The 27,209-nt window shown below is 40.1% G+C and overlaps 2 protein-coding genes across 11 annotated transcripts in view; one reads left to right on the top strand and one right to left on the bottom strand.

Annotated features, from left to right (window-relative positions):
- COL9A1 (collagen type IX alpha 1 chain) overlaps positions 1-13,252 on the top strand; it is a 62,043-nt gene extending 48,791 nt beyond the window's left edge. For all 5 annotated transcript variants that reach the window (XM_081906115.1, XM_081906117.1, XM_081906118.1 and 2 more), the window contains 8 exons: positions 1,449-1,484; positions 1,590-1,634; positions 2,562-2,594; positions 4,611-4,757; positions 4,934-4,988; positions 7,177-7,365; positions 10,591-10,668; positions 12,306-13,252. In XM_081906115.1, the coding sequence (XP_081762241.1) occupies positions 1,449-1,484; positions 1,590-1,634; positions 2,562-2,594; positions 4,611-4,757; positions 4,934-4,988; positions 7,177-7,365; positions 10,591-10,668; positions 12,306-12,487 (765 nt within the window). In that variant the 3' untranslated portion in view covers positions 12,488-13,252. The remainder of the gene's footprint in view (positions 1-1,448; positions 1,485-1,589; positions 1,635-2,561; positions 2,595-4,610; positions 4,758-4,933; positions 4,989-7,176; positions 7,366-10,590; positions 10,669-12,305) is intronic.
- COL19A1 (collagen type XIX alpha 1 chain) overlaps positions 13,041-27,209 on the bottom strand; it is a gene marked incomplete at its 3' end in the record, with an annotated part of 191,241 nt that continues 177,072 nt past the window's right edge. For 5 of the 6 annotated variants that reach the window (XM_081906051.1, XM_081906052.1, XM_081906049.1 and 2 more), the window contains 2 exons: positions 21,474-21,551; positions 20,971-21,283 (listed from right to left, as the gene is read on the bottom strand). In XM_081906051.1, coding sequence (XP_081762177.1) covers positions 21,147-21,283; positions 21,474-21,551 — 215 coding nt within the window. Of the gene's footprint in view, positions 13,103-20,970; positions 21,284-21,473; positions 21,552-27,209 lie in introns of those variants that run through there. The other variant, XM_081906050.1, reaches the window with a different exon arrangement.

The following is a 27,209-nucleotide window of genomic DNA, read 5'->3' on the forward strand; positions in this document are numbered from 1 at the left end:
ACAGTTTGGCATTAGCCTTGTTTGGTGCCATGTTTTCTAAAGCAATTTCCATCAAGTACATGAACCACGATATAACAAGTAGATGGTCAGCCAAGGGTGTGAACCTGTTGCCCAGACCCCATTTAGCACAATTTTCCTGAGCCCTGAATTCCCAGGCACAAGCCATGTGGTTCTCTTGTCAACTAGGGGAGAAGAAGGAATGGCCACAAGAGATTTCTGAGAGCATTAATCACCCACCTTGGCTGTCCCCATAACGCCACTTAGGCCCACACTTAAATTGAACTCTGTTTGTCATGCTGACAGCAAGGAGGAAGAGTTGAAATTGTCTAGTTATTGATTAGTGTTACCAGAAAAAAAGGAAAGCAGGAATAGTGTTATTTAAAGTCTGCCTCACTACCAGCCCTGACTGAAACACTGGATTTCCTCAAGCCTCAGACATTGCTCCATTTCTGTTAATTTTTATTGCTGTTTTGGTTTTCTTTCCTTCATGTTAAAAAAATGGTTTTTTAAAGAATATTTTGGAAAATATTCATGGAATAAACTGTTATACATATATGGAGTAAACCACTTGCAGTGCAGTCATTTTCTAGCTAGCTCAAAGAACACATGAATCAAATAGATTATGATGTTGCCATTATTTACAGTGGTACTTCAGTTGTTGAACATAATCCGTCCCGGAAGACCGTTTGATTTCCGAAACGTTTGACAACCAAAGTGCAATAGGCGGTTGGCAAATTCCATTGAGAAAATGGAGAAATGTGCCTCAAAAGCTGTTTGAATTTTGAGGTGCTTTCGAAAACGGAACCATTCACTTCCGGATTTTTGGCATTTGGGTTCCAAAACATTCGGCTTCCAAGACGCTTGAAAACCGAGCTTCCACTGTACTTAATTTGATAATTTAGATACCATTTAATACTGTAGTTTCTGAGTGGTGTACAATAAGGATATATCGTACATCATAACACCAGTTAAAGTTAACCATAAGATCAGGGGGAAAAACACTTAAAATGGCTGCTGAATAGTCCCTCCCCTAAGCTTTGGAAGTTCAACAAGATGAAGGAGTTCCAAAATGCATCTTACCTTTCTGCCCCTATCATAAAGGCTTCCCATTTCACTTCAGTAGAGAGGATAGCTCCAGATACATAAAGAGACCCATATTGCCTCATCCATTTAATCAAATGGGGAATTTCCTTCCAAAGGGAGCTCTTCATGTGCAGCAGAACATAGACGTATGAATCCCTGGATCTAGGCAAGGGAATTTTAAACTTACTTATTCACATGAGTACATATATATATATATATAAAATAAAATTATCAAATCATGGACAGCTTGTCTGTTAAATGCAAACCAATGCCTCACTATTTAGGGCATTTTTGAACTGTGTCTACAGTAGCTAATTTTAAGTTAGTTTGTTTTTAAAATCATGTTATTTTTGTTTTGCACATAGGGTTTGGTTGGTGAGCCAGGACCCAAAGGAGATCAAGTGAGTACACATATTCACATTGTCTCGTATGCTTCCAGCAAGGTTGAAATTATGGGAAATGCCTTATCCTTATTTATAAATAATATGCTTCTTGTTATAATATAGGGAGCTGCTGGTGGAGAAGGGGAGCCTGGACAAAGAGGCGATCTTGTAAGATCTTTTTACCTCATTCATTCTACACACTCAACTTTAAAACTGGCAGGTGTTGTTTCATATATAACACAGACAAATGGTTCATGCAGCTTGCTGTTGAAAGAGCTGCACATTCCATGTGAACCAAAAAAGATAGCTCTGTAGACATTTGGGTAATATTATTGCATTTCTATATACACTCTCTAGGAAATTAAGTTCCGCTGAACTCAGCAGGGCTTATTCCTGAGTAGAAACTCATAGGACTGCACATTAGAGGAATACAAAATGTGATCTGATTGCTTTGCCTATTGCTCAACATTGGACATTCACAGAGCAAATGCCGCCACATCTGACTACTTTGGATCAGTCTAGTTAGGCAGATAAGCCTCTGAGAACATTACCTACTTGTGTTCTCAGCTCTTCCTACCCCCATGCAACTTGACATTGTTGTGCCATATCAGAGGCAGGGCACAGCCATTAGCGATGTAGTTACAGTTCAGAGGCAGTTTTAGAGTAACACAATGTTTGGCCCTGCAGATATTGCTGGACTCCAGTTCCTAGCAGACCCAGCCAGGATGGCCTTTAGTCAGGGATGATGGGAGTTGTGATCCAACAACATTTGGAGGGTAACAGGTTCACCATCTCCACTCCAGAACATACTGAATCTTGAATGAGGCATCAAAATGTTCAACTACAGATAGTACCACTTTCATGAACAAAACCCCTCATTTTTTAAAAGAAGCCTTTAAAAAACAACAACAAAAAACCCTTCTCACCCTTTTACACTGCTTTTGTAAGTCTACGTTTTAAGTACACCATGAGGTTTCCATTCCCTTTTAGAGTGATATCATTTCTTAAAATATTTAGGAAAATAGTACAATATTCATTTTATTTAAAACTGCTTGCGCGTATGCCATCCTGACACAATTCATCTTGTTTTGTTAGGGCGACATGGGTTTGCCAGGCCCTAAAGGATCTGTAAGTATGATGAACTGCATTGTTACAGAAAATCAAAACCTTAATAAATCAGCAGAATATTTCAAACAAGGGGGTGGTTATTTAGCTTCGCAAATGGAGCTTCAATATTTAGTTCCCCAAGCAAGGAAGTTAAGGCAAATGTGATCCATCACTCATCGTTTTTATTCTAATGCTGTGGATTACTAGAGGGTTTCTTAGAGTGACAAATTTCACCTCTCAGTGTGTGGAGATGGAGGAGTGGAACTTCCCAGTGGTTGAGTAGAGCGATCCTTGTGAACTTAAATTTTTAGACAGGTCATAATCCAGAGTTGAATATCTTCTATGCATCTCACACAGAAAAAAAGACATTCAGTCGAATTCGGCTGCTTAGTATCTAAATCCCCACTCCTTTTACCAGAAGTACCGTAATTCCATAGCTTTTGTCCATGCTGAGACAGAGATTGGCAGAGGCCATGTTCAAACAATCCTATCTTGGTTTCCTAAGCCATGCCACGAAGGTGAACCCCATCAACTTAATGCAGCCACTTGGCTTCTCCTTCCACATAAGCTGCAAAACAAGGAGGTCTTCAGTTAACCATAATGTTACATCTGAACTGAGAAATCCTATTTAATGTCTTCCAGACAAGCCAGGGATATCTTAACAATATCCCAATAACCTGCCTTGCTCGGAAGCCATTTTCTGGTTCAGACTTAAATCGTAAACAGTACTGAACTGAAGACATCCAGACTTGCTTACCTACCCAAAGGAAGGAGTGAAGTACCTGGGTGATGTCAGTTAATGATGCACCTATGGTCACAGGGCAGCTTGCCCAGAAGCTCTGTTGCTATCTGAAAAGATGCAGCTTTGGCTATTGCTGGGCTGTGTGGACCTCGGACATGAACATAAATGTGCTTACTTTTAAATAGGTTTTATTTCAAAATGATTGCGTGATTATCCCACTGTCTCAGTGATTCCTCAATGAAGTAATACAGAATACTATAAAAAGGAGTCTGCCAGCCCACACTATGCTAATGGGGGTCGTATGTAAAGTTTGGAATGCATTGATTGGAGAACATATAGGGTGCACTGAAATCTTGCAAATTAAAGTTCACCCCCAACTTCTTCAGTTTCCATATCCACCCAATAGATCATTGCAAGATCCTTACCATTTTTGTTATCATCCCAGGGATGAAAAGTTCTGCAACTAGTAACATTGGCGCCATAGTTTTCTGTTTGTCTGAGAAGAGAAGTAGTTGCGATTAGTTTTCCCCTGCAGTGGTTTAGAGGCAGCCGTTTGCAAACACTTGTGTTACCAATTTCTAGCTTATCTAATATTTATTTCCTCTGCAGTTATATTTATAGAATACAAAAATGGGGGGGGGGAGGAGATCTTAAAAGCACTTGTAGTTTATGGCCTCCTTGGTAGTTAAGCTGTTTTTTAAATATTTAATATATTCATAGGATTTGTGCAAAGGCAAAAGTTTAGAATTGCTTCAGGGATTCATATTGCTTAAGTAATGTATCACAGTGGAGGTGCCTGTGGGGAAAAGGGAAAGCAAATGCCACTTGCTATGCAGCAGACTCTTCCCTATGTGTTTATTTACTGCAGTGCATAAAAATGGTCCTCCTCTAAAAGAGATCAGGCTCTGCCGCCAAAAATAAAGGCAAACTCAAATCTATGGTCCCACATGAGGCTTGTTAAGTCTTTCCTCTTCAGCTGAAATTGTGAGATCTAGCAGGGGACCTTGTTCAGAATGCTAGGGTGCCATGGCAGCCATGTTAAAAAAAAAGAAAAGAAAAAGATATATAACCATCTTCATTTTACTGAGCAGCCTTCCCAAGCACTGTGCCATCATTCAGCAAAGTACAAATCTGCAAACGTCACCTCCTAGTTTTCCACTATGAATGTTGTGGGGGCCTGAGGAAGTACATGCAGCAGTTTACTGCTGTATTGAGATACCTGGAACAATGTGGAAGAGTAGCTTGCTCTGCAAAAAAAGAAAGAAAGAAATCTGTTCACTTCCTGCCATCTTTAGGTTGGGAATCCTGGTGAACCTGGGTCACGTGGGCCTGAAGGAAGTCGTGGTTTGCCCGGGATAGAAGGATTACGTGGGCCCCCTGGACCTCGCGGTTTGCAAGGCCAACAAGGTGCAACAGGCCTGCCTGGCAGCCAGGGTCCAGCTGTAAGTAAGATATTCTTTTGCATGGCTATTTCTGTCACTGCAAGAATTATGAATGGGCTTGCAATCAAAATTGCAGGTGGCAATGTATTGCAGATCCCTGCAATCTGCTGGGACCATCTAAATTTTTTGCTGGACGCAATTCTGCCCACTGTTTACAGAATGCTTATTTGTTTCAGGGCAGAGAGCCAACCGATGCACACATTAAGCAGGTTTGCATGAGAGTTCTGCAAGGTAAATAAACCACGTTTCTGTTTGTGAACTCCCAATATGAGTTTTTTCAACCAAACACTAAACTTCATGGAGGCAGCTTGAGGTCCTCAAGAGCTTGCATTTACTGTGTCGCCTGCTTTTCTCCTAGCAGCACAAGCTTTGGTGGCTGGCTGGCTGGAACCTCTGCTGATTTGGGTTTGAAAACAACTGAAATTTGAAGTTTTTGGGTGGTGGGTTGTCTTGTGTGGTGGTGTTGGTTTTTGTTCTTATTGAAGATTCCCATTCAGAAAGAACAGTGTTCCAAGTCATTGGATTGGCTCCAACTTTTTATAGGGAACAAACGTTTAGATGTAGCTGTTGGCATGACTCTGGGCAGCAGGACAGGAAGGCACAGCACCCAGTCAAAAAGAGGGTGAAGGGTGGAGAGAAGCTCCTGCATTCTCCACAACATTTTTCTCCTTTAACATGAAGGCTATTTTAGCCACAAGCAAAGCCATCAAAGGCAGCCTTTGCCAACCCAAAGCCCTCCAGATGATAACTCCCACCAGCCCCTGCCAGTACAACTGCCATCTCAATGCTATTGCTATAATTAACATGGATCATCAGCATTTTAAGCAAGATCATTTAGTTGCACTTTGTGGTGCTCAAGAAGTTGCTTTTGTAAAGCCTTAAAATAAGGTTGTAAGTGTCCGAAGTATGATGTGTCAAATAGACTGCGGTAGAACTCAGCTCCCCAATTGCAAACTTTGACATAGGATAAAACATGCTAAAGTATGGGCAGCTAATGAGAACTGTGTTCTGTCAGTCATCCATGCGTGTAAACATTGCAATAGCATTGATTTTATTCTTGTTTTATAATTTGCTATATTTGTAGCTTTGAATTTATTGCGTCTGTGTCGGGGCGGAGGAAATCTGTGCCCTGCTGACAGTGGCTGCTGCCGAGGTCCTCTGGGATGTTGCACTGCTGTATTTCAGCAGTTTAAGAGGCATTATTGCACTCTGTGATTTAATTTGAGGCCTTCTCAGCACAACTGCTATTTTTTAAAACTGCCCAACAGGGTATATTATTAGTTTCCACTTCAGATTTAGCTTTGCTATGAAGATAAATGTTCCCATCTCCTTTTATCAAGTTTAGAATGTCCCTATAGGGAAAGGCTGTAGCTCAGTGGTAGAACACATGTCTTGCATGAAGAAGATTCAATCCCTGGCATTTCCAGTAGGGCTGGAAAGATTTGAGCAGCTATCGGTCAGTGTAGACAATGCTAAGCTAGGCGGAATAATGCTCTGACTTGGTATAGGCAGCTTTCCCTGTTCTGTGAACATTAGGCTATGTGAGGCCAATTGTGGTGGATTTGAATGGCATCTGATGATTCAGCAGTTGAAGTGTTGCATTTGCAGCAAAAGGGGGGAACTACTGGAAACATCATGCCATATCCCAAGCAAAAAATAAATTAAAAAATTCATCTTTCACAGTGCCAGTGTGTGGCCAATACATTATCACAGAACTTTTCAGATGGGGAATTAAAAGAAATTATCATGCAAGGGATTCAGTTTCCTTTCTGCTCACCGCTCATAACCTTTCTACCTGCATATTTTTGGCAGATGCATGCTAAATGCCCCCCTCTCCATCTCCTTGTCATGGAAATCTTCTGCTCCCAGTTTTTAGGAAGTATTTAAACCAAGGAATTGCCACATCTAATATAAAACCTAATACAGTGGTACCTCAGGTTACAGACGCTTCAGGTTACAGACGCTTCAGGTTACAGACTCCACTAACCCGGAAGTAGTACCTCGGGTTAAGAACTTTGCTTCAGGATGAGAACAGAAATCGCACGGTGGTGGCAGCGGGAGGCCCATTAACTAAAGTGGTGTACCTCAGGTTAAGAACAGTTTCAGGTTAAGAACAGACCTCCAGAACGAATTAAGTTCTTAACCCGAGGTACTACTGTACCAGAAACTTATTTGAAGTCTATTGGGTCTCATCAGAATTGTAAGAACCAACTCTTTATTTATTCATTAAAAAGCCAGTAGGCATCTAGTCCTGCATGGGTTTGAAAATGTTGCTTTTTATTAAAAGGGTGATGAGTAAAAAAAAAAAAAAAAAAGCAACCACCAAGAAATCCAGATTAATATCTTTGCAGATGAATACTACAAATGATTAGATTAGACTTAGTTAGTAATTTATCTTCATTTCTCCCCCACTGAACAGAGCAACTGGCTCAACTGGCTGCCAGTCTTCGGAGGCCGGAGTTTGGTGCTCCAGGCCTCCCAGGCCGCCCTGGGCCACCGGGTTCCCCTGGACCACCTGGAGACAATGGCTTCCCAGGGCAGCTTGGGCTTCGGGGACTGCCTGGCCTTAAGGGTCCTCCTGGAGACATTGGGCTGAAAGGCCCCAAAGGTAAGAGACCAATGCATTCTTACCTGGGAGTATCGCTCCTTGAAGTCAACAGGACTCAGCCACAGCCACAGGGAAACATGTATAAGAGAGGGCTGCTCAGTGCTAGGATTGCATATAAAACACACCAAAGCTATTTGCTGTGGCGTGATCATTACTGCATGCAGTTTAATGGAAGTTTGTCTACCATAATGGATCCGTCACATACAATTGATACATATTGATTCAGCTTTGTTCATGTTCTTGGCTTTGATGCCAGAAATTGTTGTTCCTTTCTCATTTTTGTTCCAGGAAAGAGTACAAGCAAATTCCTTCTTTTTCCCAATATTGACCTCAGTATGCAACACAGCAAGCACCCCTAACACAGTGTTCTTAATTTCTGTGTTTCACCTGTGACTTTTGTCTGCACACTCTCCTTCTTGAGATTTCATTCTCTGCTCTTCTTTTTCTTGGTCAGTCCAATTCTACCAGACGCCCTTGTACTACTTACTATCTCTTATGAACCAGTTGAGAGCCCCATGAGTAACTGAAATAGGCAGAAGGTATTGCCTCTATCTATGCCAGAGTCCTGCTGCAGAAGGGTACCTGGGCCTGCTGGAGCATCATGCAAGAGAGGCCAAGTTGGATATTGTGTGAGGCAGGTGGAAGTTGTGGCAGATTTCTGCTGGAACCAGATCAGGGCAATCGTTGCCTCAGGTCTTGCGACACACAATGCTCGCTTACATCAATTCCCATTAAAATAAATGGGCCGTACAGTTGTGTAACTAGCTGCAGCCATGATCGTTTTAGCTTCCTGTTTCTGAGATGAATAACCCGACTAGGGAGATATATATTTACTACTTTTTTTTCCACAGTGGCAAAGAAAGAACTGAGATCACATAGGCTATATGCACCATAATCCTCTGCACGTTCACCTGGAAGAGAGCGATGCTGAGTTCACTGGCATTTATTCCATTAAGTGTGCACAGGCTTTGCAGCCTTGGCGATAGAAACAGATCTCCCCCTCACCTTTCATTGTTGCATTCAGAACACTCTCCAGTCCCTTTATGCAGAATTTTATTTCGCTTCTCTTCCCAGGCCCGGCTGTTTGTGTTTGTTTCCCATTAAAAACATAGAGCACATTCATCCTTTGAATGTCAAGTTTCTCATCTGAAACTTCTTGCTAAGCCTCAATATGACATCAGGCTAGACAGGGTTGGGATTACACCAGTGTGGCATTTTAGCAAGGTTTGCATGCATTCTCTGGCCCACTGATAACTTGACACTTAAGCATATTGTTACTATGGATCTAACAGTGTCTGGGAACATCACCTACTCTAGTGATGCCATTAGCCCTAGGGCTTTTGTCACTAAAGGGCACATTTGCAAACCTCTGAATAGAGCAAAAGGTGTTGGGAGAGCTCTTTTAAAAATGTGTTTTGAGAAGCCCTTTGGCTTAGTTCCCTATATTGAACTTCGCTCAGAATCACAAATTGCAGAGGGACCACTATGGAAGAAAACCACACTTTTCAATACTGTAGTTAAACTGGAGATCTGCTAATTTAATGTTTCATCTTTGTTCTCCTTTGACTGAGCCACAAAGCAAGGAAGGACTTGCACCTGCCTCTCCCCAATCCTCTGTCAAAAGATGGGTGACAAAATGCCAAAAATGAAAGAAATCACATCACTGGTCGTAAAGCAGTTTCTGCTTAAGGCCGTATTTTATTTTGGGTTTGTATCAGCAACCTTTAATATTTAACTTATTTTGTAGGTGTGAGATGCTTTATTTCCCCTTGTCATGAAAGCATCCCCCCCCCACCCTCAACTGCTTTTTGCGTGCTTTTACCCAGTTATAGACAGTAAACTGCTCCATAGGCAAACCTGGCTACTGTAGTTTTGTGAGGTAGGCTAGGGGTTTTGAACAGAGCAACTCACCTTTGCAGGAAAGACATGACAAATAAACCGCTACAGAACCAGTTTTAGTTGTGCAGCAGTGCCTTTGTAGAATGATGAGCCGTAGTTTATTGAGTGCTGATAAGACTGTGCTCATGGGTAGCCAACGGTCTAGAACCAGCACCGAGTTCAATTTGGCCTGCCACTGTGAACTTTTCTAAAGTGATTAGAGCACTGGAATGCCAGATTGTGGATAACTGGACCTGGAAATAATTCAGGCTGCTGGCTCAACAGGAACAAAGATCTGTTTGAGCACAGTAACCGTGTGCCTTGGTCTTTGCATTCCAAGAGCAGAGGTGGCTGAAAGAGGACAAAGGAAGTGAAATTAACAAAGCTTAGATGAAAATAACTTGATCTCTGGCAACCTAATAATTACTTTGGGACACAGTAATTAGCACCTGGAAGAACCCACATACATCTAAATGTGGTGGAACAGGGGATGACTCTGCAGAATGAATAAGAACGGAATGCTAAAAGCTGCTAATTATGCTGCATAAAAGGGGGGAGAAGGCAAAGCTTCCCAGCAATCTGGTTTCCAGAGCCAGCACACATTAGGATGCAGCAAGTTGTGATGCCTATAACAAAATATGATACAATGGTGTCCCATCAACATTACTGCCAATAGCTATTACAAAATGTCAAACTCTGGGCAGTTCCCCAGAATCGGGCCATGAAAAGGGGAAAACCTGAGGTAGAAATAAATTGTGATGACCTCAGAGAAGGTGCACAGCAAAGCGGCCTCCACTTTATTTGCCACCAAGGTGAACACGCCAGACAGAAAACTCCCTAGGGTGGCAAACTGGTCTCTGGTTGCCAGCATTGCATAGTGCAGGTGATCTTTCAAGTTAGTCATTTCAGAAGAAGCCTACTGTTTACAGTGTAACTATTTCTGTTTGTTTTTTTAAATGCTTAACAACCCAAATTTTACATCCAGGCATGTGATCCACTCTCGTGTAGTGATGTGATGCAGAAAGGGAAGAAGGGGGTGGGGGTGGGGCAAGATTAGTGGGAACAAAAAACCAGCTATAGAAGAGCAAAATCCCTGCTTGGAAATTGGATCTGTAATGTGTGATTGTGGAGATAGCAGTCAGTTCTAACTGGGGGGGGGGGATTTAGTAGTGGGAAGCTACCCTTAAGGACATACCTATTTAGTTTAACTGAATCTGCTCTGCTCTAAATCTCTGTTATTGCTTGAGCTGCGGATCATTTGTCCTGTCCACTGATTTTAAGTGTCTCTGTGTGTGCAGAACGTTTCTTCATGCAGATTGCACATAATGTTCCATTAATACGTTTTAGGTGAAACAGGTGAAAAGGGGGAGAGAGGATTCCCAGGTCGAGGACCCAAAGGCTTACCAGGCACAACAGGACTCCCAGGTAAATACTGAATTTTGCTTCTATAATAGGGGGTGGGGAACCAACAGACCCCCCTCCCCAGATACTGTTGGACTCCATCTCCTGGTAGCCCCAGCCAGCGGTCAAGTATGAGGGGAGTTGGAGCCCCATGGCACCCAGCAGGCTACAGATTCCCCCCCCCACCTGTGCTCTAGGAAATTCAAGAAGTGTTTGTGCAGCTGTGCATGAAATGTTATATTTAACAACCCTGGAAACGTGGGTGTCTGTCTGCAAGGGAGTGGATGCTTAATTACTAGGATATGCATACAACTGCCCCCCACCCCATGTCTCAATTCCTTTCACCCTTCGTTTTTGGTAATGCTGTGATCTCCATGATCAAGGCAGGCAGTGCATCCCCTTGAAACTAGCAGCTCAGCTTCCAAATTATGGCTGGTAGCTCTTCTCAAACGGTCTTCTGTCCCACTGTTTGTTCTATCTTCAAAACTTTATGGGAAGCTCTGGATTTACTCATTAATAAAAGCCAGCCTGCAGCTCAGAAAGCCACGGAATAAAATTTCAGAATCAAGTTCCATAGACCTAATACTGCCAACATTGCAGGGTGTGCTAAAATAGTACAAGGTCGGGATCGAGAACACAATGATTAAGTTAAAAATAGCAAGTTGGCTTCCAGAATATACGGCATGCTTAAGGATTTGCAAATCCTTTAGATCTGATTTTGGTTGCAGGACTCTTTAAAATTTAGCTTGCTGTATTATTGTACCAATATGAAGCACTGCAGAATGAGAAACCCTTGCTTATAAATGTAACACAAGTGCCCTCTAGTGGTAACTATGGCACAAATAATTTGCCGTATTAAAAGTATGGATTGCAACTTTTAAGGACTGTGTATTTATATGCATACACTTCTATAAATATCTTCGAACTATTTCTATTCGTGATACGCAAAACTTTTCAAGTTGCCTTGATTTCTTAACAATCTCATCCCTCTTCCACAATATTACGTTTTCCATGAGCAAGATTTCTTTCCAATAATATTATGCAGTCTCAAAAGCAGGCAGCTCGAGGGAAATTCGGCCTTAATGCTCTGCCAAGGAAGGGCAAGACCCTGTGATTTTTGCAAACGCAATATCTGCCCATCAGATTGAACATGGTTGAAGTAGATGGCCTAGTTTATTTGAAGGCAGCTTATTGGGTTTGGAAACAATTTTTTTTATTCAGGGGCCATAGCTGCCCCCACCCCCCTTTATATCACATGCCTTGAACACATATGTAAGTTCCCTATTCAAATCCCCAGCATTACTAGAACTAGGAAAAAAGTCACTGTCAGCATAAAGCAGTTCCTTATGTTTGTTCAGACAAACTTACCCCAGATATCTAATGCCAATGTGTTTTCAGTATATTGCTGGTTTATTTTATTTTTTTAACGTTTCTAATAGTTGTTTCGTTTGCTTTTAATGAATAATTCTATTGTTTTATCCTTTTGTGAACCAAAGAAGGGGAAACTTGAATGCCAGATTAGGGTCTTCTCCTTTGGATGAGGAGTTTCTGTTTTGTACTGTATTGGAAGCCAATATTCCATGAGACACGTGGTTCAGGCTGGTGAATATAGACATGCACGCTGAACTCTCCTGATCCATGTGCTGCATCTCCCTCCGCAGGAGAACCAGGCAAACCCAGCTATGGAACCGATGGGCGAGATGGCGACAGAGGCCCACCTGGAGCAGGTGGCCTACCGGGCATTCCTGGGCCTCCGGGGCCCCCTGGTCCTCCTGGTTACTGTGAGCCATCAGCCTGCACTGTGCAAGCAGGACTACGAGCGGACAATGTGAAAGGGCCGTGAAAAGTGCAAAAGTTTGCGACGTGAGTGTTTGGCAACAATGTACTATCTGCACATATATTTGACAACAGAGAGAAAACAGCAGAAGAGATGCATACAGTAAAAACGTAAGAGAATTCCTCTATCCAAGGCTTGACAAGACTTTGCATGCACTGGTTGTCCCCTCTTCAACCTGTACAAACAGGTACATGGCAAGTATTTTTTTAAAGTGATACCTGATGGCTTTTCTTTTTTATCATGGTGAAAGGCCGCTGTGTTTTTTTTAAGACACCTTCCCCGAATACTATTATTATTTCTTTCTCCTTTTTGTATTGTACTGTATTACAGCATCAGAGAGAATGATGTAATTCAGTTGGCTTTATCCAAGGCAACTGTAAAATTGTGGTTGTTTGCATTCACCTTTTCCCATGTAGCTTCCGCTAATTTCAAATACACAGACATGGCCGCCATGCAAAAACATGTGAAATGCTTTTGCACACTGAGAAGCTTCTGTAAGGGGGTGAATGCCACGTTACCCATAATATATCATGTGAAGAAACTGCTACATATAGAAATTTTAATTTTCTCTTCCAACATGTATTGAATTCTGGCAACAGTGTTGCCAACTCCAGCACGTGTCTGAAATTAAACAAAGAGGCCCAAAAGTCACTGGTAAAGGAATCTAAATCTTTGGAAACAGCGAAGATTCATAGCCAAATTTATTTATTTTAAATGATCTGAAGTCACATCTCTGGTTGTGTAAAAGTTGAAATAAATAATGTTTTTTAACCCTTTTGCATTTTTTTTTGTATGAATGGTAAACACAAATAAAACAAAGGAGGTAAGCTTTCTTAGAAAAGTCCCATTATATGTTTGGATAACATTTCATTTCTCAAGGAAACAAAGTGCATTGTATGAATCAGTCTACTGTGTAAATTTGTTTTACAATTTATATATATATTCTTTGATCTGTCATCTTGAAAGACAAAAATAAAAGTGCCCTTATTTTAATCTTCATTACTTCCCCTTCTCTATTTTGCACTTAGAATTTTTCAGAAAAGGAGAACTTCTTTTCAGGGAACCAGGTTTAATGCAGTTGCCACCAGAAACATACTGTTCTTCCAATCCCACATAAACATAAATGCGCACATGGAAATAGTGACCCACATGGACATTAATGTCCTAGGTGGCTATATCCACACTAGGACATTAATGTCCATGTGGGTCACTATTTCCATGTGCGCATTTATGTTTTCACTGTGTTTTCCATCCACACTAGTGGGCAGTGTTTGGTGGGATGTATTCACACTGTGTGGTGTTGTCACCTCCCTTCAGTTAGTACTTTCCTACCCACAAGTAGTACCAGAAACCTGAGGACCGTTGTAGCTGTGCACGCAGGCACAGTATTTGTTTATTACTGCATGTGTGCAGCTTTTCAAGTTAAAATTTCAACACAAGTTAAAATTACAATTTTTGATCTACCAGATTTGCACAAAAGAGCACTTTAAAAAAAGGAAAAAGATGAAGTGTTGCTTCAAGACAGACAATGATTTGAAAGCTGTTCACATGAAAGACTGTTGCTTCCTTTCATCATCAAGTTGCTACTTACATGTAGAGAAGCATAAATTAAATTTGGCAGCAATAGTCCATGGGAGAGAATGCTTAGACTGTATTCCTATGCATTGTTACTTCCAAGTGCTATTCAGATCAATTTACTTTATTTGCATTTTGATGGCATGTCAGGTTCAAGATGACAATAAGAAGAAAAGCAACCCTAACATCATGCTTAGATCAATTAAGTTTTATTTTAACCATAGCAATAGCGCAGAAATAAACAATGAAATTATCTGACAAGAGAAATAAAACTGTTTTTACAAATCCAGTAACATAAAACAAATTTACAAGGAGGAAAATGCAAAGTCCATCAAATATGCGTAAAACAGAATTTGGTTAAAATTCTGGGAGGAGGAAATCCACACGTTTATAATGTGGCTTTAAATAAAAACGTAACTACCTGTTTACAATTATACACAAGAAACATACCTGATAGTATCAGGCTCACTTCAATTCAAAATTCATTTAAGACTAAAGGGACCAAGTAGATAAAATAATCTGCTTAGCATGTGCAAACAGCTGTACTTTCCATTTGTGGGCAAGATGCCAACAGAACCTTATAGACAGGTTTTGAAGACTAGTGCTTAGTTATTCAGAAATGAAAGGCAACAATAAAACATAAACTTCCACAATTGAAATAGTTGAAAAAAAGTATTGACAAAGAAAAATTCAGAAAACCATTTAAATGCATTTGCTTTTCATTAGATAAATCTGACAATGAACAGAGCTTACATTCTACGACAGAAGTGGGCTTACGCCCACTAAAATATTTTTTTTGAGTATACTTAACTCTGTTAGAATGTGGCGTTCATGTTCGTTCTCCTAGATTGTGTACATGGATTTGGTCTATTTATATATAACATCTTTCCTTGCAATTCAAGATTACACTTGAAGGCTTTTCAGCTAATCTGGAAATCTGCACCATTATCATAATGACTTGAAGTTCTGTTAATGGCGATCAGATGTGCTGAAAACTAGCTTTGACTATCTAGAAAACATTTGCATACCTTAAATAAAAGGAAGATTTAGGACAAAGGGAGAAGGGAATAAAATGTCCTCTTATTAATCCCTGAAACCAAATACTCTTTTTATACAAAAATACTGATATTAAAATGTTAATATCAAAGATAAATAGGCTACACCTTCCACATAATTTACAAAGCATGTTTATTTCTGCAAAAAGGAAAGAGACTTACTTCTTCCCTAATGACATGTGACACAGTGTGGGAGGGAAGAAGAGCAGTTCAGCATGATCCCTGCGAGGATCCCCTCCAGCTTGCGCCAAGTTGCGGGCCTGATATGGGCTACCTGTGGTTTCATTACCTACAAGCTACATTATAAACAAGTTGAATCATAAATTGTGATTTTGTCACAGTCATTGGTGGAAGAAGCAATGCAACTGAGAATTATCCAGCCAAAGTTAAGCACAGTCAAGCCCCATGAATTCCAATGCTGAAAAACAGCGGGACTTCAAAGTGGTGTGGTGGGTGGGGAAACTTTGCCTGAATTGTTCCCTGTATTCATCAAATAAAATATAATTTTTTAAGACCAATAAAGAAAAAGAAATCTATTAAACTTAAGGACACAAAAATGGAAACTTAGTGCACTATATAGAAATAAACTTTTCACCATTTCCTGCCTTATATACATTTGTAGAATTCAATCCTTATTTAAGTGAAATGCACAAACAAAAATGTGCTTCATGCCACCAAGTGGACTTTAGAGGTATAGCACAGACCCTGAAGAACTCTGCAAAATTTTAACATTAACTAACCTACAGTAGCTTTACAAACCCAAATACTTCTAAACACAGCATTTGTTAAAGAGAATTCGGAAGCAATCCTAATGAATTTTGCGTCAATAATCTGATGCAAAGAATAAAAACACATCTCATTGTATTCTATGTATTGCTTATACCACTAAACCAAAATACTTTACTGTAGCTTCTCTAACATTCCTACCATTTTGAGAGCTTTTTCTAGAGACATGACCGTGTAACTGTTCAGAAAAATTGTGCAAGGCCATGCACTAAGCTATGCCACCAAACCTGGGTCATGATCAACAGTTTAACGTAAAGCAGGAACAAAGAGATACAGGTGGGAGGCAAATCATTATGGGCTTTGCGCAAAACGTTTTGGCCACGTTCATCAATGGGCTCAGAAGAAAGGCAAAATATTATGGAACACCTAGAACCCTCATCCCCAGGTAATCCATTTTAAATCAGTAGATTGCAACTATGCACCTGATCCAATAAGGCACAATTGGGTTGACTCAATTGTTGCTTGCTTGCTTCTCCTTTATTGGACAGTTAACTGGATCAAAGTCTGAAATGTTGCACACTGTATGACTGGTAGCCAGAAAGAAGTTTTGCATGAGCAAAGGATCTTCTCTTTCAGATAGATAATAGGCTTGTGCAAGGCACCATGATGGGAACACGCACCACTGAAATAATACATGCAGTAGCCTTCAGGTCTGCACATAGTATTCCTTCTTCAGAGATATTCTTGTGTAAATAGTAAACAGATGATTAGATGTTATAGGTGGGGGAAGAAAAGGGGACACTGAATGCAGTCTCCTGCTCTACAGTACAATGTCTGACAGTGCTGTTGATGTTCAGTGCCATCAGAGTGGATGACCAGGCTGATTTTTATTTGCTAGTGTTTGCATGGAGTGGGAGTACTGTGCAAAGTGTTTCTCAGTTTTAAAAACCACTTTCATAACCAATAGGGAAGGACTTGCAAGCATAAACTTGTTGCTGAACATGGATTCCATTTGCGGGATTCGGCTGACAGTGTTCCATTCTATTTTGGTTACTGATTGTATTCAATAGTTCCAGGAGCAAGAGAATTTTCTTACTGTGTTATTTGATTGGTTTGTGTGTATGTTTGCATGTGGTATTTGCTGTTTAAGTTTGCTGATATCCATATATAAAATTGTTAGAGAAAATATCATTAGAACAGAAATATGGAAATAAGAGTTTAACTTAAACTGACAAACAGAAGTTGGAAATGTTTGGTTTCTGGCACACACAAGATAAAACAGGAAAAAACCACGGAGTGCTCATTTCAAGACACCATGTGCCTCGATTAAAATAGAATAGCTACAGAGTTATTCCTGATTTGTTGCATTTAGCTATAAATACAGAATATTCTCCACATCTTAAAAACTGAGTGAAGACAGTAGAACAACAAAATACACTATTTCATATAACAAAAAAAAGTTTTGTTAATGCTTTTCAAAAAAGGAAAGCATTAAAGACAAGAAAAATGATTCAAAGTGATCTGAATGATCCAAATTAACTATTAAAATCATTAACATGTTGGAAAGCTTTTCCCAAGTACTTAGACACAAACAAAACTATAAACAATGTGAATTAAAAATATTTTTCCCCCCCCAATATATAAATGTTCCTGACAAATTCAAGTAAAGTAACCTCTAAATAATACTGCCAGGTACCTTATCAAAATTTTAGTTCAACTAGCTAAAACCCAAAATATACACACAGCACCAAACAATATATCAACTGAGCTGCTCTGATTATCTTTCCAAATCGGAACCTTTCTACATCTAATTAAATACAACTCGATATTTTCATTATTTTTTAAAGCAAAGTCTAAAAGAAATTCTAAATTTTAAATACTGAGACTTTTTCAGCAAAATTTGGAATCGCTGGAGAAGTTCATATAAGACAGGAGTGACAACCCGAATAGGAAAAATGCCCCTGGCCAAACAATATATCTGTCCTGCAGTACATGCAACCATACTGAAAACAAACAGAATAAACCCAGTTCCCCCATCAAAATAGTGTTGATGTGACTGCATTCTTTTAAAGCAGGGGCTTGCTGAAGCTCAGTTTAGACCAAATTTTATTTCCAAGGAATTTAACAATTTTGAGCATATCTTCCACACTTCAGCTGTCTTAATCTCTCTTATTATTTAAAAAGGGGTGGGCAGAAAATATATATGTAAAAACTTGGGAGCCAATCCATCCTTCCATCGCACACCATTTTTCTTCAGGGTCACGTGAGAAGAATAGATTGCATTTACAGCCCTGGAAGGCAGCAAGCTGACTGGATCTACACAAGAGAGTGGCCCATACGGGTGGCCTTCCATGGCAGGTGCTGGGTGGACCCATTGTCCAGTGCTTGTATCCAGCCAATGACAGGACATTGGTGGTGGGGAGGGGCAGAGGGAGAGGAGAAAGCCTCCCAACCAAAGAGCAGGGCTTAGAGCTGCATGTGGTGTCTAATTTCACCAAATCATTAGTATAATTTCTTGTAAAACAGAAGGGGGGAGGTTTTGGCATGGGGCGTGGAAAGAAAGGGGGTGGCCAATAGAGAAAAGTGAGCATACCTAATTTTGCTTCTAGTACCTGGCCACCATTAGGCTTGGCACTGCCTATAAAGGGCCCCAGTCCTGGCCACAGCTGGCATGTGCTTCCTAATGCAGTCCCCAACAGCAAAGTTGTTGCTGAGCCCTGCCTTAGAGGATTCCATTGGGTGCAGCTACACACACACAGAGGAATGGATCATGCCCCAACATGTGTGTTGTGGATCATGACAGCAATCACATAATAATGTGCATTGTCTTGACTATGGAGAGTGAACAATGAGGCTATTTTTTTTTGTAAAAAAATGCAGCTCATGCCATTATAAGCTATGGTGAGGCATATTGCTTAGGAGGAAGAACATGGAGGAAGAATGTGTCCCCTCACAGGTGAGACTGCACTATATATGTTCACACATACACACACACAATTAACGGCAATGTGAAAGTGGCCATAGTACTATGATACACCTATAGATCTCCTGCATTTGCTTGGGCTAGTTTCACTTCTTTCTGTACTAATATATATACATATATATACACACGCACACGTACCGACCTACAGTAGGTGATCACTTCATGCATCTGACGAAGGCTATGTCACCGCGATATATTGTCTTTAAACTGCCACTCTTGTTTTTTGACATCACACTAACATGGCTACCTCTGTGGATTTTCTCACATTCAGACTCCCATGTTCTCAGAGAGCTCACACAAGACACTGTGGATCAGGAATAGCCAACATCCAGATGTTGTGGGAAACTCCTGTAAAACCCAGCCAGCATGAGCTACAGTCATTGTTGGTGGGACTCATGGTCCACAGTATATGGAGGGGACCAAATTGTCTACCCCTGTTCTAGGGTTGTAGCCATGCTAGTTCTACTCAGAGTAAACCCATTTAAATCAAAGAACATGACCAATTTAGGTGCATTAAGATTCAATGGATCTGCTCTGAGTAGGATTTTGTTGGATACAACCCTTATGAGTCTAAAATCCTTAAGGGAAGGGCTTCTTTTGATAAGAATGGCCTGCAATTGTCCTGAATTTAAGAACAGCATGAATTAAGTCCTTATTTTCTTATTTCAGTTATAACTTGCACATGGGAAGTGGTCTTCAAATGATTCCCAAGTCCCATCAGCAAGGACCTATCACTTCTGCTGTCTTTGACTACCCTTCCATTTCTAAATGGAGTTCTGATGTAGCTACATCTCTCCCAAGAACAGCTGAGGACCACTGTCTCCTAGAGCAATATCTATTTTAAGAAGCATCTCCCTTTTATTCATCCTAGATGGCAGAATTTTAATTTACTGATGCTATATATCTGCTCAACTTTTTTTCTTACCTTCACTGTGTATGGTCATTTTATCCTCAAGTAAAACAAAATGTCAATCTGCCCCAGCCACTGAATATTTCAAACAGAAAGGTTGTTTAATACTACAGGCTAGCCTAGCCTGCATGAATGTTGTTGAACTTTGAAACTCACTCTAGCAAAAATGCTAACATTGGACCATTACTAGAGTTCGAAATTAATCAATGCAAAGGCAGACATCATTCATGAAATACATGGGTACTAGTTCAAGCTACACCATCCTCTTCTATCTGAACATATATACACAAACTTCTCAATGTATTATTGTCAGAACTTTACCTGAGATAAAGGCCTTGGTATATTAAAATAAGGCAGAAGCCCCCTGACATATAAACACGACTAGCTTAAGCATAAGAACACAATTCTATAAGGTGGTATCTTATTAAGGCTTTGCCCTAATGGAAGCACTTCCACTTGCACAAAGGCAGGACCCTGATTCTGGATTATCCCTACTCCAATGCAACTTTTGTGCCTCTCAAAAAGTTTCTAAAGGTTGGGAAGCACCTGTAGCACAGAGGCTATAATTGGTCAGGGAGACTTGCCTTGCAAGAGAAGTGCAAAGGACTAGAGCAAAGCCAAGTGAACAATACGAAGGCGCCATTATCAACAATCTACTCAGTAACTAAGTTAGCCTTCAATAATTAAGGGCTGTTTCACATATGAAGCCAGCAAGTACATTTGCCAGGAAGTAAGCTCCACTGAGACCAATGTGCGACTTCCAGGCTCTGCCTTGCATTAACCACACTCTCACCCCCTGTGTCACAACTAATGGGAGAGAGGCTCAACAGCTCCTTTTCTTTAAAAAAAGGTTTCCTATGTGAAAAGTGCTTCCAGAAATTTAATAAATTTCTAGCAAAGTTTACAATACTGCACAAGGGCAGAAGGAGTATGAAAAAATATCAGCTGATTTCTCAAAGAGTTACTCAAGGATTCACGAAAGCTTCAACACTCTGGATGCAGCTTTGCAAGCAGAGTTTTTGGTGTTATGTATGAACTCCAAGCCATCAAGATATGGTAGCCAGCAAAAGCTAAATAAGATATATGACAGTACATTTTGTTTTGCAAGTATTAAGGTTAAAAACCATTAAGAGGTCAACAGGCCATCAGAATGCAAGAAAATTGCATTTTGCTATAGAAAACTAGCTTAAAATTATAAACACATGGAATGAACTCAAGAAAACAACATCTCGGCATTGGCTTAACTGGAAAATAAACATTGTTCCATTGAGATGCTCTGTAAAATGCCTACACACAATATCATGTATATAGACCAAAAAAAGGTACTAAGTATTTTAAAGCTTAAATTAGGTAGGAGGGCAGGAGGGAAGCAAGGAAGGGGTAAACCAGGAATCAAAGTACTTCCAGAGAAGATTTTCATTTGCCAGTTGTTCGTGGTTGAGTTTGAGAGACGTGGTAATAGCAATCTGCTGGGTTGCATCTTCCTGATGGCCCAGGTGGGCCATGTGGACCTGGTCCTCCTGGAGCTCCAGGTGGTCCCGGCATACCAATGACTAAGCAAATAACAACAACAGCAACAATATTGTAAAACCAGCTGCATTTACTGGGTGGAGACGCTTTAAAAAGTAAGATCAAAGGCATTTCTTTCATGCACTAAAGGGCAGCTTATAGGCAACCAATCTTAGAAGTATCACCCCCTCTCACAGTTCTTTTGATATGATAAACATGAACTTATGTTTTTACCTGAAGGGCCAGGTGGACCAGGATCACCTGGCAGGCCAATTCCAGGCTCACCTCTTTCACCTTTCTGTCCTCTGTAGCCTATAGGAGATAAACAAAAAAGGAATAAGAGTGCCCTGAAATCACAGAATATATACTTTTCCTAACCTCTTTCCCAATATTAGAGTGATAAAAAAATACAACTCCCTCCCACAGTAATGATGGCAATTTAGATAGCTCTTTTTAAAACATTCCTTCCACAAATTCCTAATGAAACTGAATGGATCATGAGATCCAAGGGCTGTTTGCTAAGTTCCCCTTTCGCAATCTTCTAGAATTACCACCCTGCCTTGATTTGCTCCTCCCAAGAGTGGATTAGAAACCCTTCACCGAGGATGACAGCAGGCATCAAAATGACTTATTTTTCTCTCTTAACACTTTTAAACAAACCTGATAATAAGTTTTGACCGGGAGTTGACAGAGAATTGCATACATCCATAGCAAGTGTGGCGCACAAGAAACATAATGGATTTCACAAAGTATTACAGTAGGAATCGTAAACCTGAAAATTAGGCACCATCAAACTTTTAACTTACTTTGAAATAAAATGGGGAAAGAGGTTTGGGGGAAAGGGAGCTACTGTAAGAGGAATGGGAGGGATTCATGCTTGCTTTGAACACAGGACTCCTATGTTCAAATCCCTGCTTTGCGTGCTGGCCCTGGCCATGCGTCACTAGAAACTGGTAAGTATTATGGTTACAGCCATTCTGGGGAGGTTGCTGCAAAACGCATAGCTTTTTCACATGAAGATGTGCAACATGCAGCCTTGCTTACCAAGTGGATCTTCATTTTAAATGTTATGCTTGGAGCTAGCATAGAGACCTTCTATGTGATGTAGAGGACCCATGTGGAAAGTGGTACTACTAACAGAATGAAATGGCATCCCCCAAACCTCAGCCTTTTAACAAGAGAGAAAGAGCTTGCCACTCTTGATGATCCGTTGCATGCATGTTTGGGCTGAAGTTGGGTCCTGGGTCTGAAAAGGCTGATTATTATTTAGACTTCTTTTGGCTTTTCCCCAGGGAAGAAGCAGCTGAGCAAGCAAATGACAGCCAGCAGACACAGTTGCAATGATGTAGAATAAATAGGAGTAGCCCAATGTGGAACCCTCCAAATGTGGTTGGACTACAGCTGCCATCATTCCTCAAGTGTGACCATACCAGCTGGCGAACACTACATTATCTGGAGGGCACGACATTGGCTATTTCTGAATGTTATAGCTATCAGCAAGGAGGAAACCCATGTTCCTGACAAGAGAGAACATTTGAGGCACATGTCTACCAACCAGAGTTTCCATTGCCAGGTAGGACATCTACTTTTTAGAGTTTCTGGATAGAGGCCATTAGAAGAACATGAGTGTGAATCAATATGAGTTTAACTAATGTTACCTCAACAGTAATGGGCCCCAGAAAGCTTATAGACTAGCCTTGGAGTTGTTCTATATGCCATCTAAGGGGCTAAACTCAGGAAACAGAAAGATAAATTAGATCTACTTTAAATATCTCCGAGATCTAATGGTAGAAACGTATCACAAAACACATAAATACTTCTTGTTCAACAAGTTGATTATGATATAATTGCTGCAATTGCCTTTGATTTTAAAGCACAAAAACATGGTATTTTTGTTCACCTACCACAATGCTCCAATGTCCCTCAAAACAACTCAAAAGATGACTAAAGCACGTATTTGGGAGAACACGTAACATGCGAGGGTAGCATGCATGGCACCACAGAATGGACCAATATTAACAGACAAATAAGCAGGCACTGGAACTGAAAACAAAACCTTTATAAATTAAAAATGCAATAAAAACAATGGGTGGAATTCAAGGTTAGGCCTACTCAGAGCAGACACATTTAAATCAAGGAACATGACTAAGTTAGGTCTACTAATTTTACTCCGAGTAAAAGTTAGTTGAACTCCACCCATTATCTTCATATGTTAGTTGTAAAATCTGTGTCCTTTGGGGTAGAGCTGTACAAAATACTGTTGACCTTCAGTTACCATGATTATTTTTTATATAAATATATTTGCCAGAAATGTGGTAAATTTTGTTTTAATTCCTACTCTTTCACACCATAATCGGGGCATCTGTTGCATTTCCCAATTGTTACACCGCCTCCGTTTTCTTTAGTCTTACAATAAGTAGCATTTTTATATGATAAAAAGCTCTGTTGAGCTATACATTAAAACAAAGAGGGCAATCCTGCTGCACATTTATCCGTAGAATCTCTACATGCACCATCCGTAAAGAAATAAACAATATTAATAATAAATCGCCTTCAAAATTCCTACTTGGAATAACATGTATAGAATGAAAATGCATCACAAGGAATCAATACAGGCTGAGAAGTTCTGTGTACATTCAAGTAATGAAAGAAAGCTAATAACACAACTATCTGCTCACATTTTAAGGTTATGAATGGTGTAAAACAAAGCTCAGTTACATAAAAACCAATGCTTTTGTACACCGCTGAGTAACAAAAATAACTGCACATTTAATAAAACATTTCATGAACAACTTTCTAAACTTCTTTATTTTACAGAATCAAAACAGTGAGAAAAAACATTTAGATATGTAATAACACCACCATTAAAGAACAATCCAAAAACAGACCTCTAGCAGTACAGTAGATTTTACATGAGGTATATTTTACTAATGATTAAACTTCTGGAGTTTAACTTCACAGTCTACCTGAGTGAGATTTTAAGTTCGCTTTAGAGCAAAATGATTTACAGCTATGAAACAAGGTTCTTAAAAGGCTGGTCAGAAGACTGGGCTCCTGCACTTTCAATAGTTCTACACAAGAGGGAATTTCAACAAGTTTTTATTAAAGACACAGAGGCCCTATCATTTGGCTATATAACAAAGATGTTGATTTAGCACCTACACCAACTAGTTATAATGCTGCAGTAAGTATAATCAGAAATTTGCAATGTTTAATGTCAACATTTACAGTAAAAATCTATTATTATTTTTTAAAACATATCACATTACTGTAATCTCTCAGCACATGAGAGCATACTGGAAGTTTAGAAGAGAATTAGGCTGTGATTTCATACAGCCTAATATTACTTGGGAGATGTGCTTACATCTGAGTAATTGTGTATAGGATTGCACTACAAAGGACTTGTTCAGATAAACAAGCAGTGCTTATCTCAAAGTGGCTGTGTATACATGCCCACTTGCAAAAACTCGAGTGTTTATCAGTCATGCCCACGAGAACAGCTGTACCCATGGCTGTGGAAGTTTGGGGTGGGGCGAGCCACTGAAATTGAGGAAATGCCTGCAGAAACTGCTAGAAACCTCTAGAAATCTCTTTAATGCTCTGAGTAGAAAACAAAGTTCAATTAATGGCATTAAAGAGCTTTTCCATTTACGTCCATTTCTATATTATGCCATTGAGAACACACACCTGTTGCTCTACAATGTTCTTAAAGAGAAAAATGTACAGTGGTACCTCAGAAGTCGAACGGAATCCATTCCAGAAGTCCATCCAACTCCCAAAACGTTCGGAAACCAAGGCGTGGCTTCCGATTAGCTGCAGGAAACTCCTGCAGCCAATTGGAAGCTGCAGAAGCCGTGTTGGACATTCGGGTTCCAAAGAACGTTCACCAACTGGAAAACTCACTTCCAGGTTTGTGGTGTTCGGGAGCCAAAACATTTGACTCGCGATGCGTTCGCGAACCAAGGTATGAATGTATTGGACTGTGAAGATTTTTGAAAACAGAACCCTCTTTAGGTGTTCAGCACACTGTTCACCTTTGGGTAGTTTAATAATACATCGTTCTCTTACGGATTCTTGTTGATAATTAGATTCAGAGGCTCAATTGACACAGGACCCTACTCTACCTCATACCTTCCCTAAATGTTAATCCAAACCACATAAAACTATATAATTGTAACTATAGCTATTTTTCTAGGAAAAAGAGGTCCCAGAATGCATCAAGAATGCTTCCCTCGTTCTTTCAGAATGGCAATGGCCTTCACCTGAGAGGTGCCAGAACTGAGTTCTGGTGGTTTCTGGCTGAACCCCACCCCCCTTGATTATAACCATCCAGAGAGCAAGCTACATGCTCAGGACTCTTTCATGCTCCAAGGCACCTTAACAACTCTTTTTTTGGGGGGGGGGATAATCTATGATTATATTTATGTTCTGTGTGAAGCTAGCTCAGAACCTTCTCATTAATCCAAAAGCCATATAAGGGGGGCATTTTTAGACAGTTTCCCTTATGATCCAGTGTTACCTGACATACATAGATATTTGCTCAATGAACTTTTATCCCAGTAAATAGCAAATGGACATATAAAGTTTCCTGCTTTATCTCTGTATGTGCAAAATAACTTCGCTCATAGCAGTCATATAGTTTAGTAGTTGCTTGATGGCTGGTATGTTTTGGCTTTGAGAAGACTGAATGAGCCTGAATATTGTATCTTGTAGACAACAAACAGCTGGGAGGGGGGAGCTAAAGGCATATTTTGGTGGAACTAATACTGCTTTAGACATTTTCCTTAAATATTTTTTATCTAGTTTTGACCCACTGACCCTTTGCAATCAGTACGACTTGAACTTTCCCAGAAGCAAAACCCCACAAAACATTCTCTTGCATACCCCGCAACCACAATAACTCCGTTTCCATGTTTATTGCTTTATTATAAAGGCAAAATAGTAACAGTGCATGGCACCATTTTAAACGGTTTTAATTCTGTTCATTGTCTAAATTGTTTCTCTGTAACCAGGCCTGTGGCTGATTAAACATTATATGGCCTTTTAAATGTGTTCACGGGAGCAGGGCTATTGGTTTGGTTTTTCTGCTTTTACTTTTTATTACGCATTTTGCATTTTTATCTTGTGACCTTCGGATAAAGGGTGGTATGCAAATTTAATTAAATAATAATAATAATAATAATAATAATAATAATAATAATAATAAATTGTAAGGAAAGAGGCACTGAGGCCAAATCTTCCACATATGGCAGATAATTCCTTTTGCCACGAAAACCCTGTTCTCAGGTCTACGGGAACTGATCGTGGTTATGAAATGATGGAATTCTACACATGATCAAAGTTATTTTTTTACTGCTCCATATGAGGGGGGGGGGTAAACCCTAGTGAGCACAGGCTTAGATTAAGCCTGTTGATGTTGTTTTTAGGGTGTGTCCATGTACATAAAAAGAACAAGAAAAGCTGCCTTTTACTGAGTAGTCTACACTAACTGGCAGACCCTCTCTAGGGTTTCGGACAGAGGAAATTCCCAGCCCTACTTGAAGATGCCAGGAATTGGGGGCTAGCACTGTGCTGCCTGTACAATGAGCACACCCCTGGTTCTGGGTGCAGGTGTTTCTCCCCACCCAGTGTAACCTGATGTGTGTTCCAACAGTAGAAACCCAAGTCTGCATGTGAATAGTAACTACCATGAGATTTAAAACAGCTCTCTCTTTTAGATCTACAATATTCAGCATGCAAATGTAGTATTACATATAAAAAATAAGGGGTTAATTCAGACAAAGTTAAGCACATTTAACACTCTTTGATTTCTGTGCAAAGTATGAATATATGCTGTATATGTTATCCTTTGAAGCCTAACCCTGCCTCTCTTAGGTTGGCAGGAAACAGAAATCTATAGAAGCATTTTGTCTGTTTAATACTTTATATGTCATGTTTTATTACTGGCTGTGGAAGGCTGGAGCAAACCAG

Source organism: Podarcis melisellensis, assembly GCF_964234715.1.
Source record: "Podarcis melisellensis genome assembly, chromosome: 3".
NCBI lineage: Eukaryota > Metazoa > Chordata > Lepidosauria > Squamata > Lacertidae > Podarcis > Podarcis melisellensis.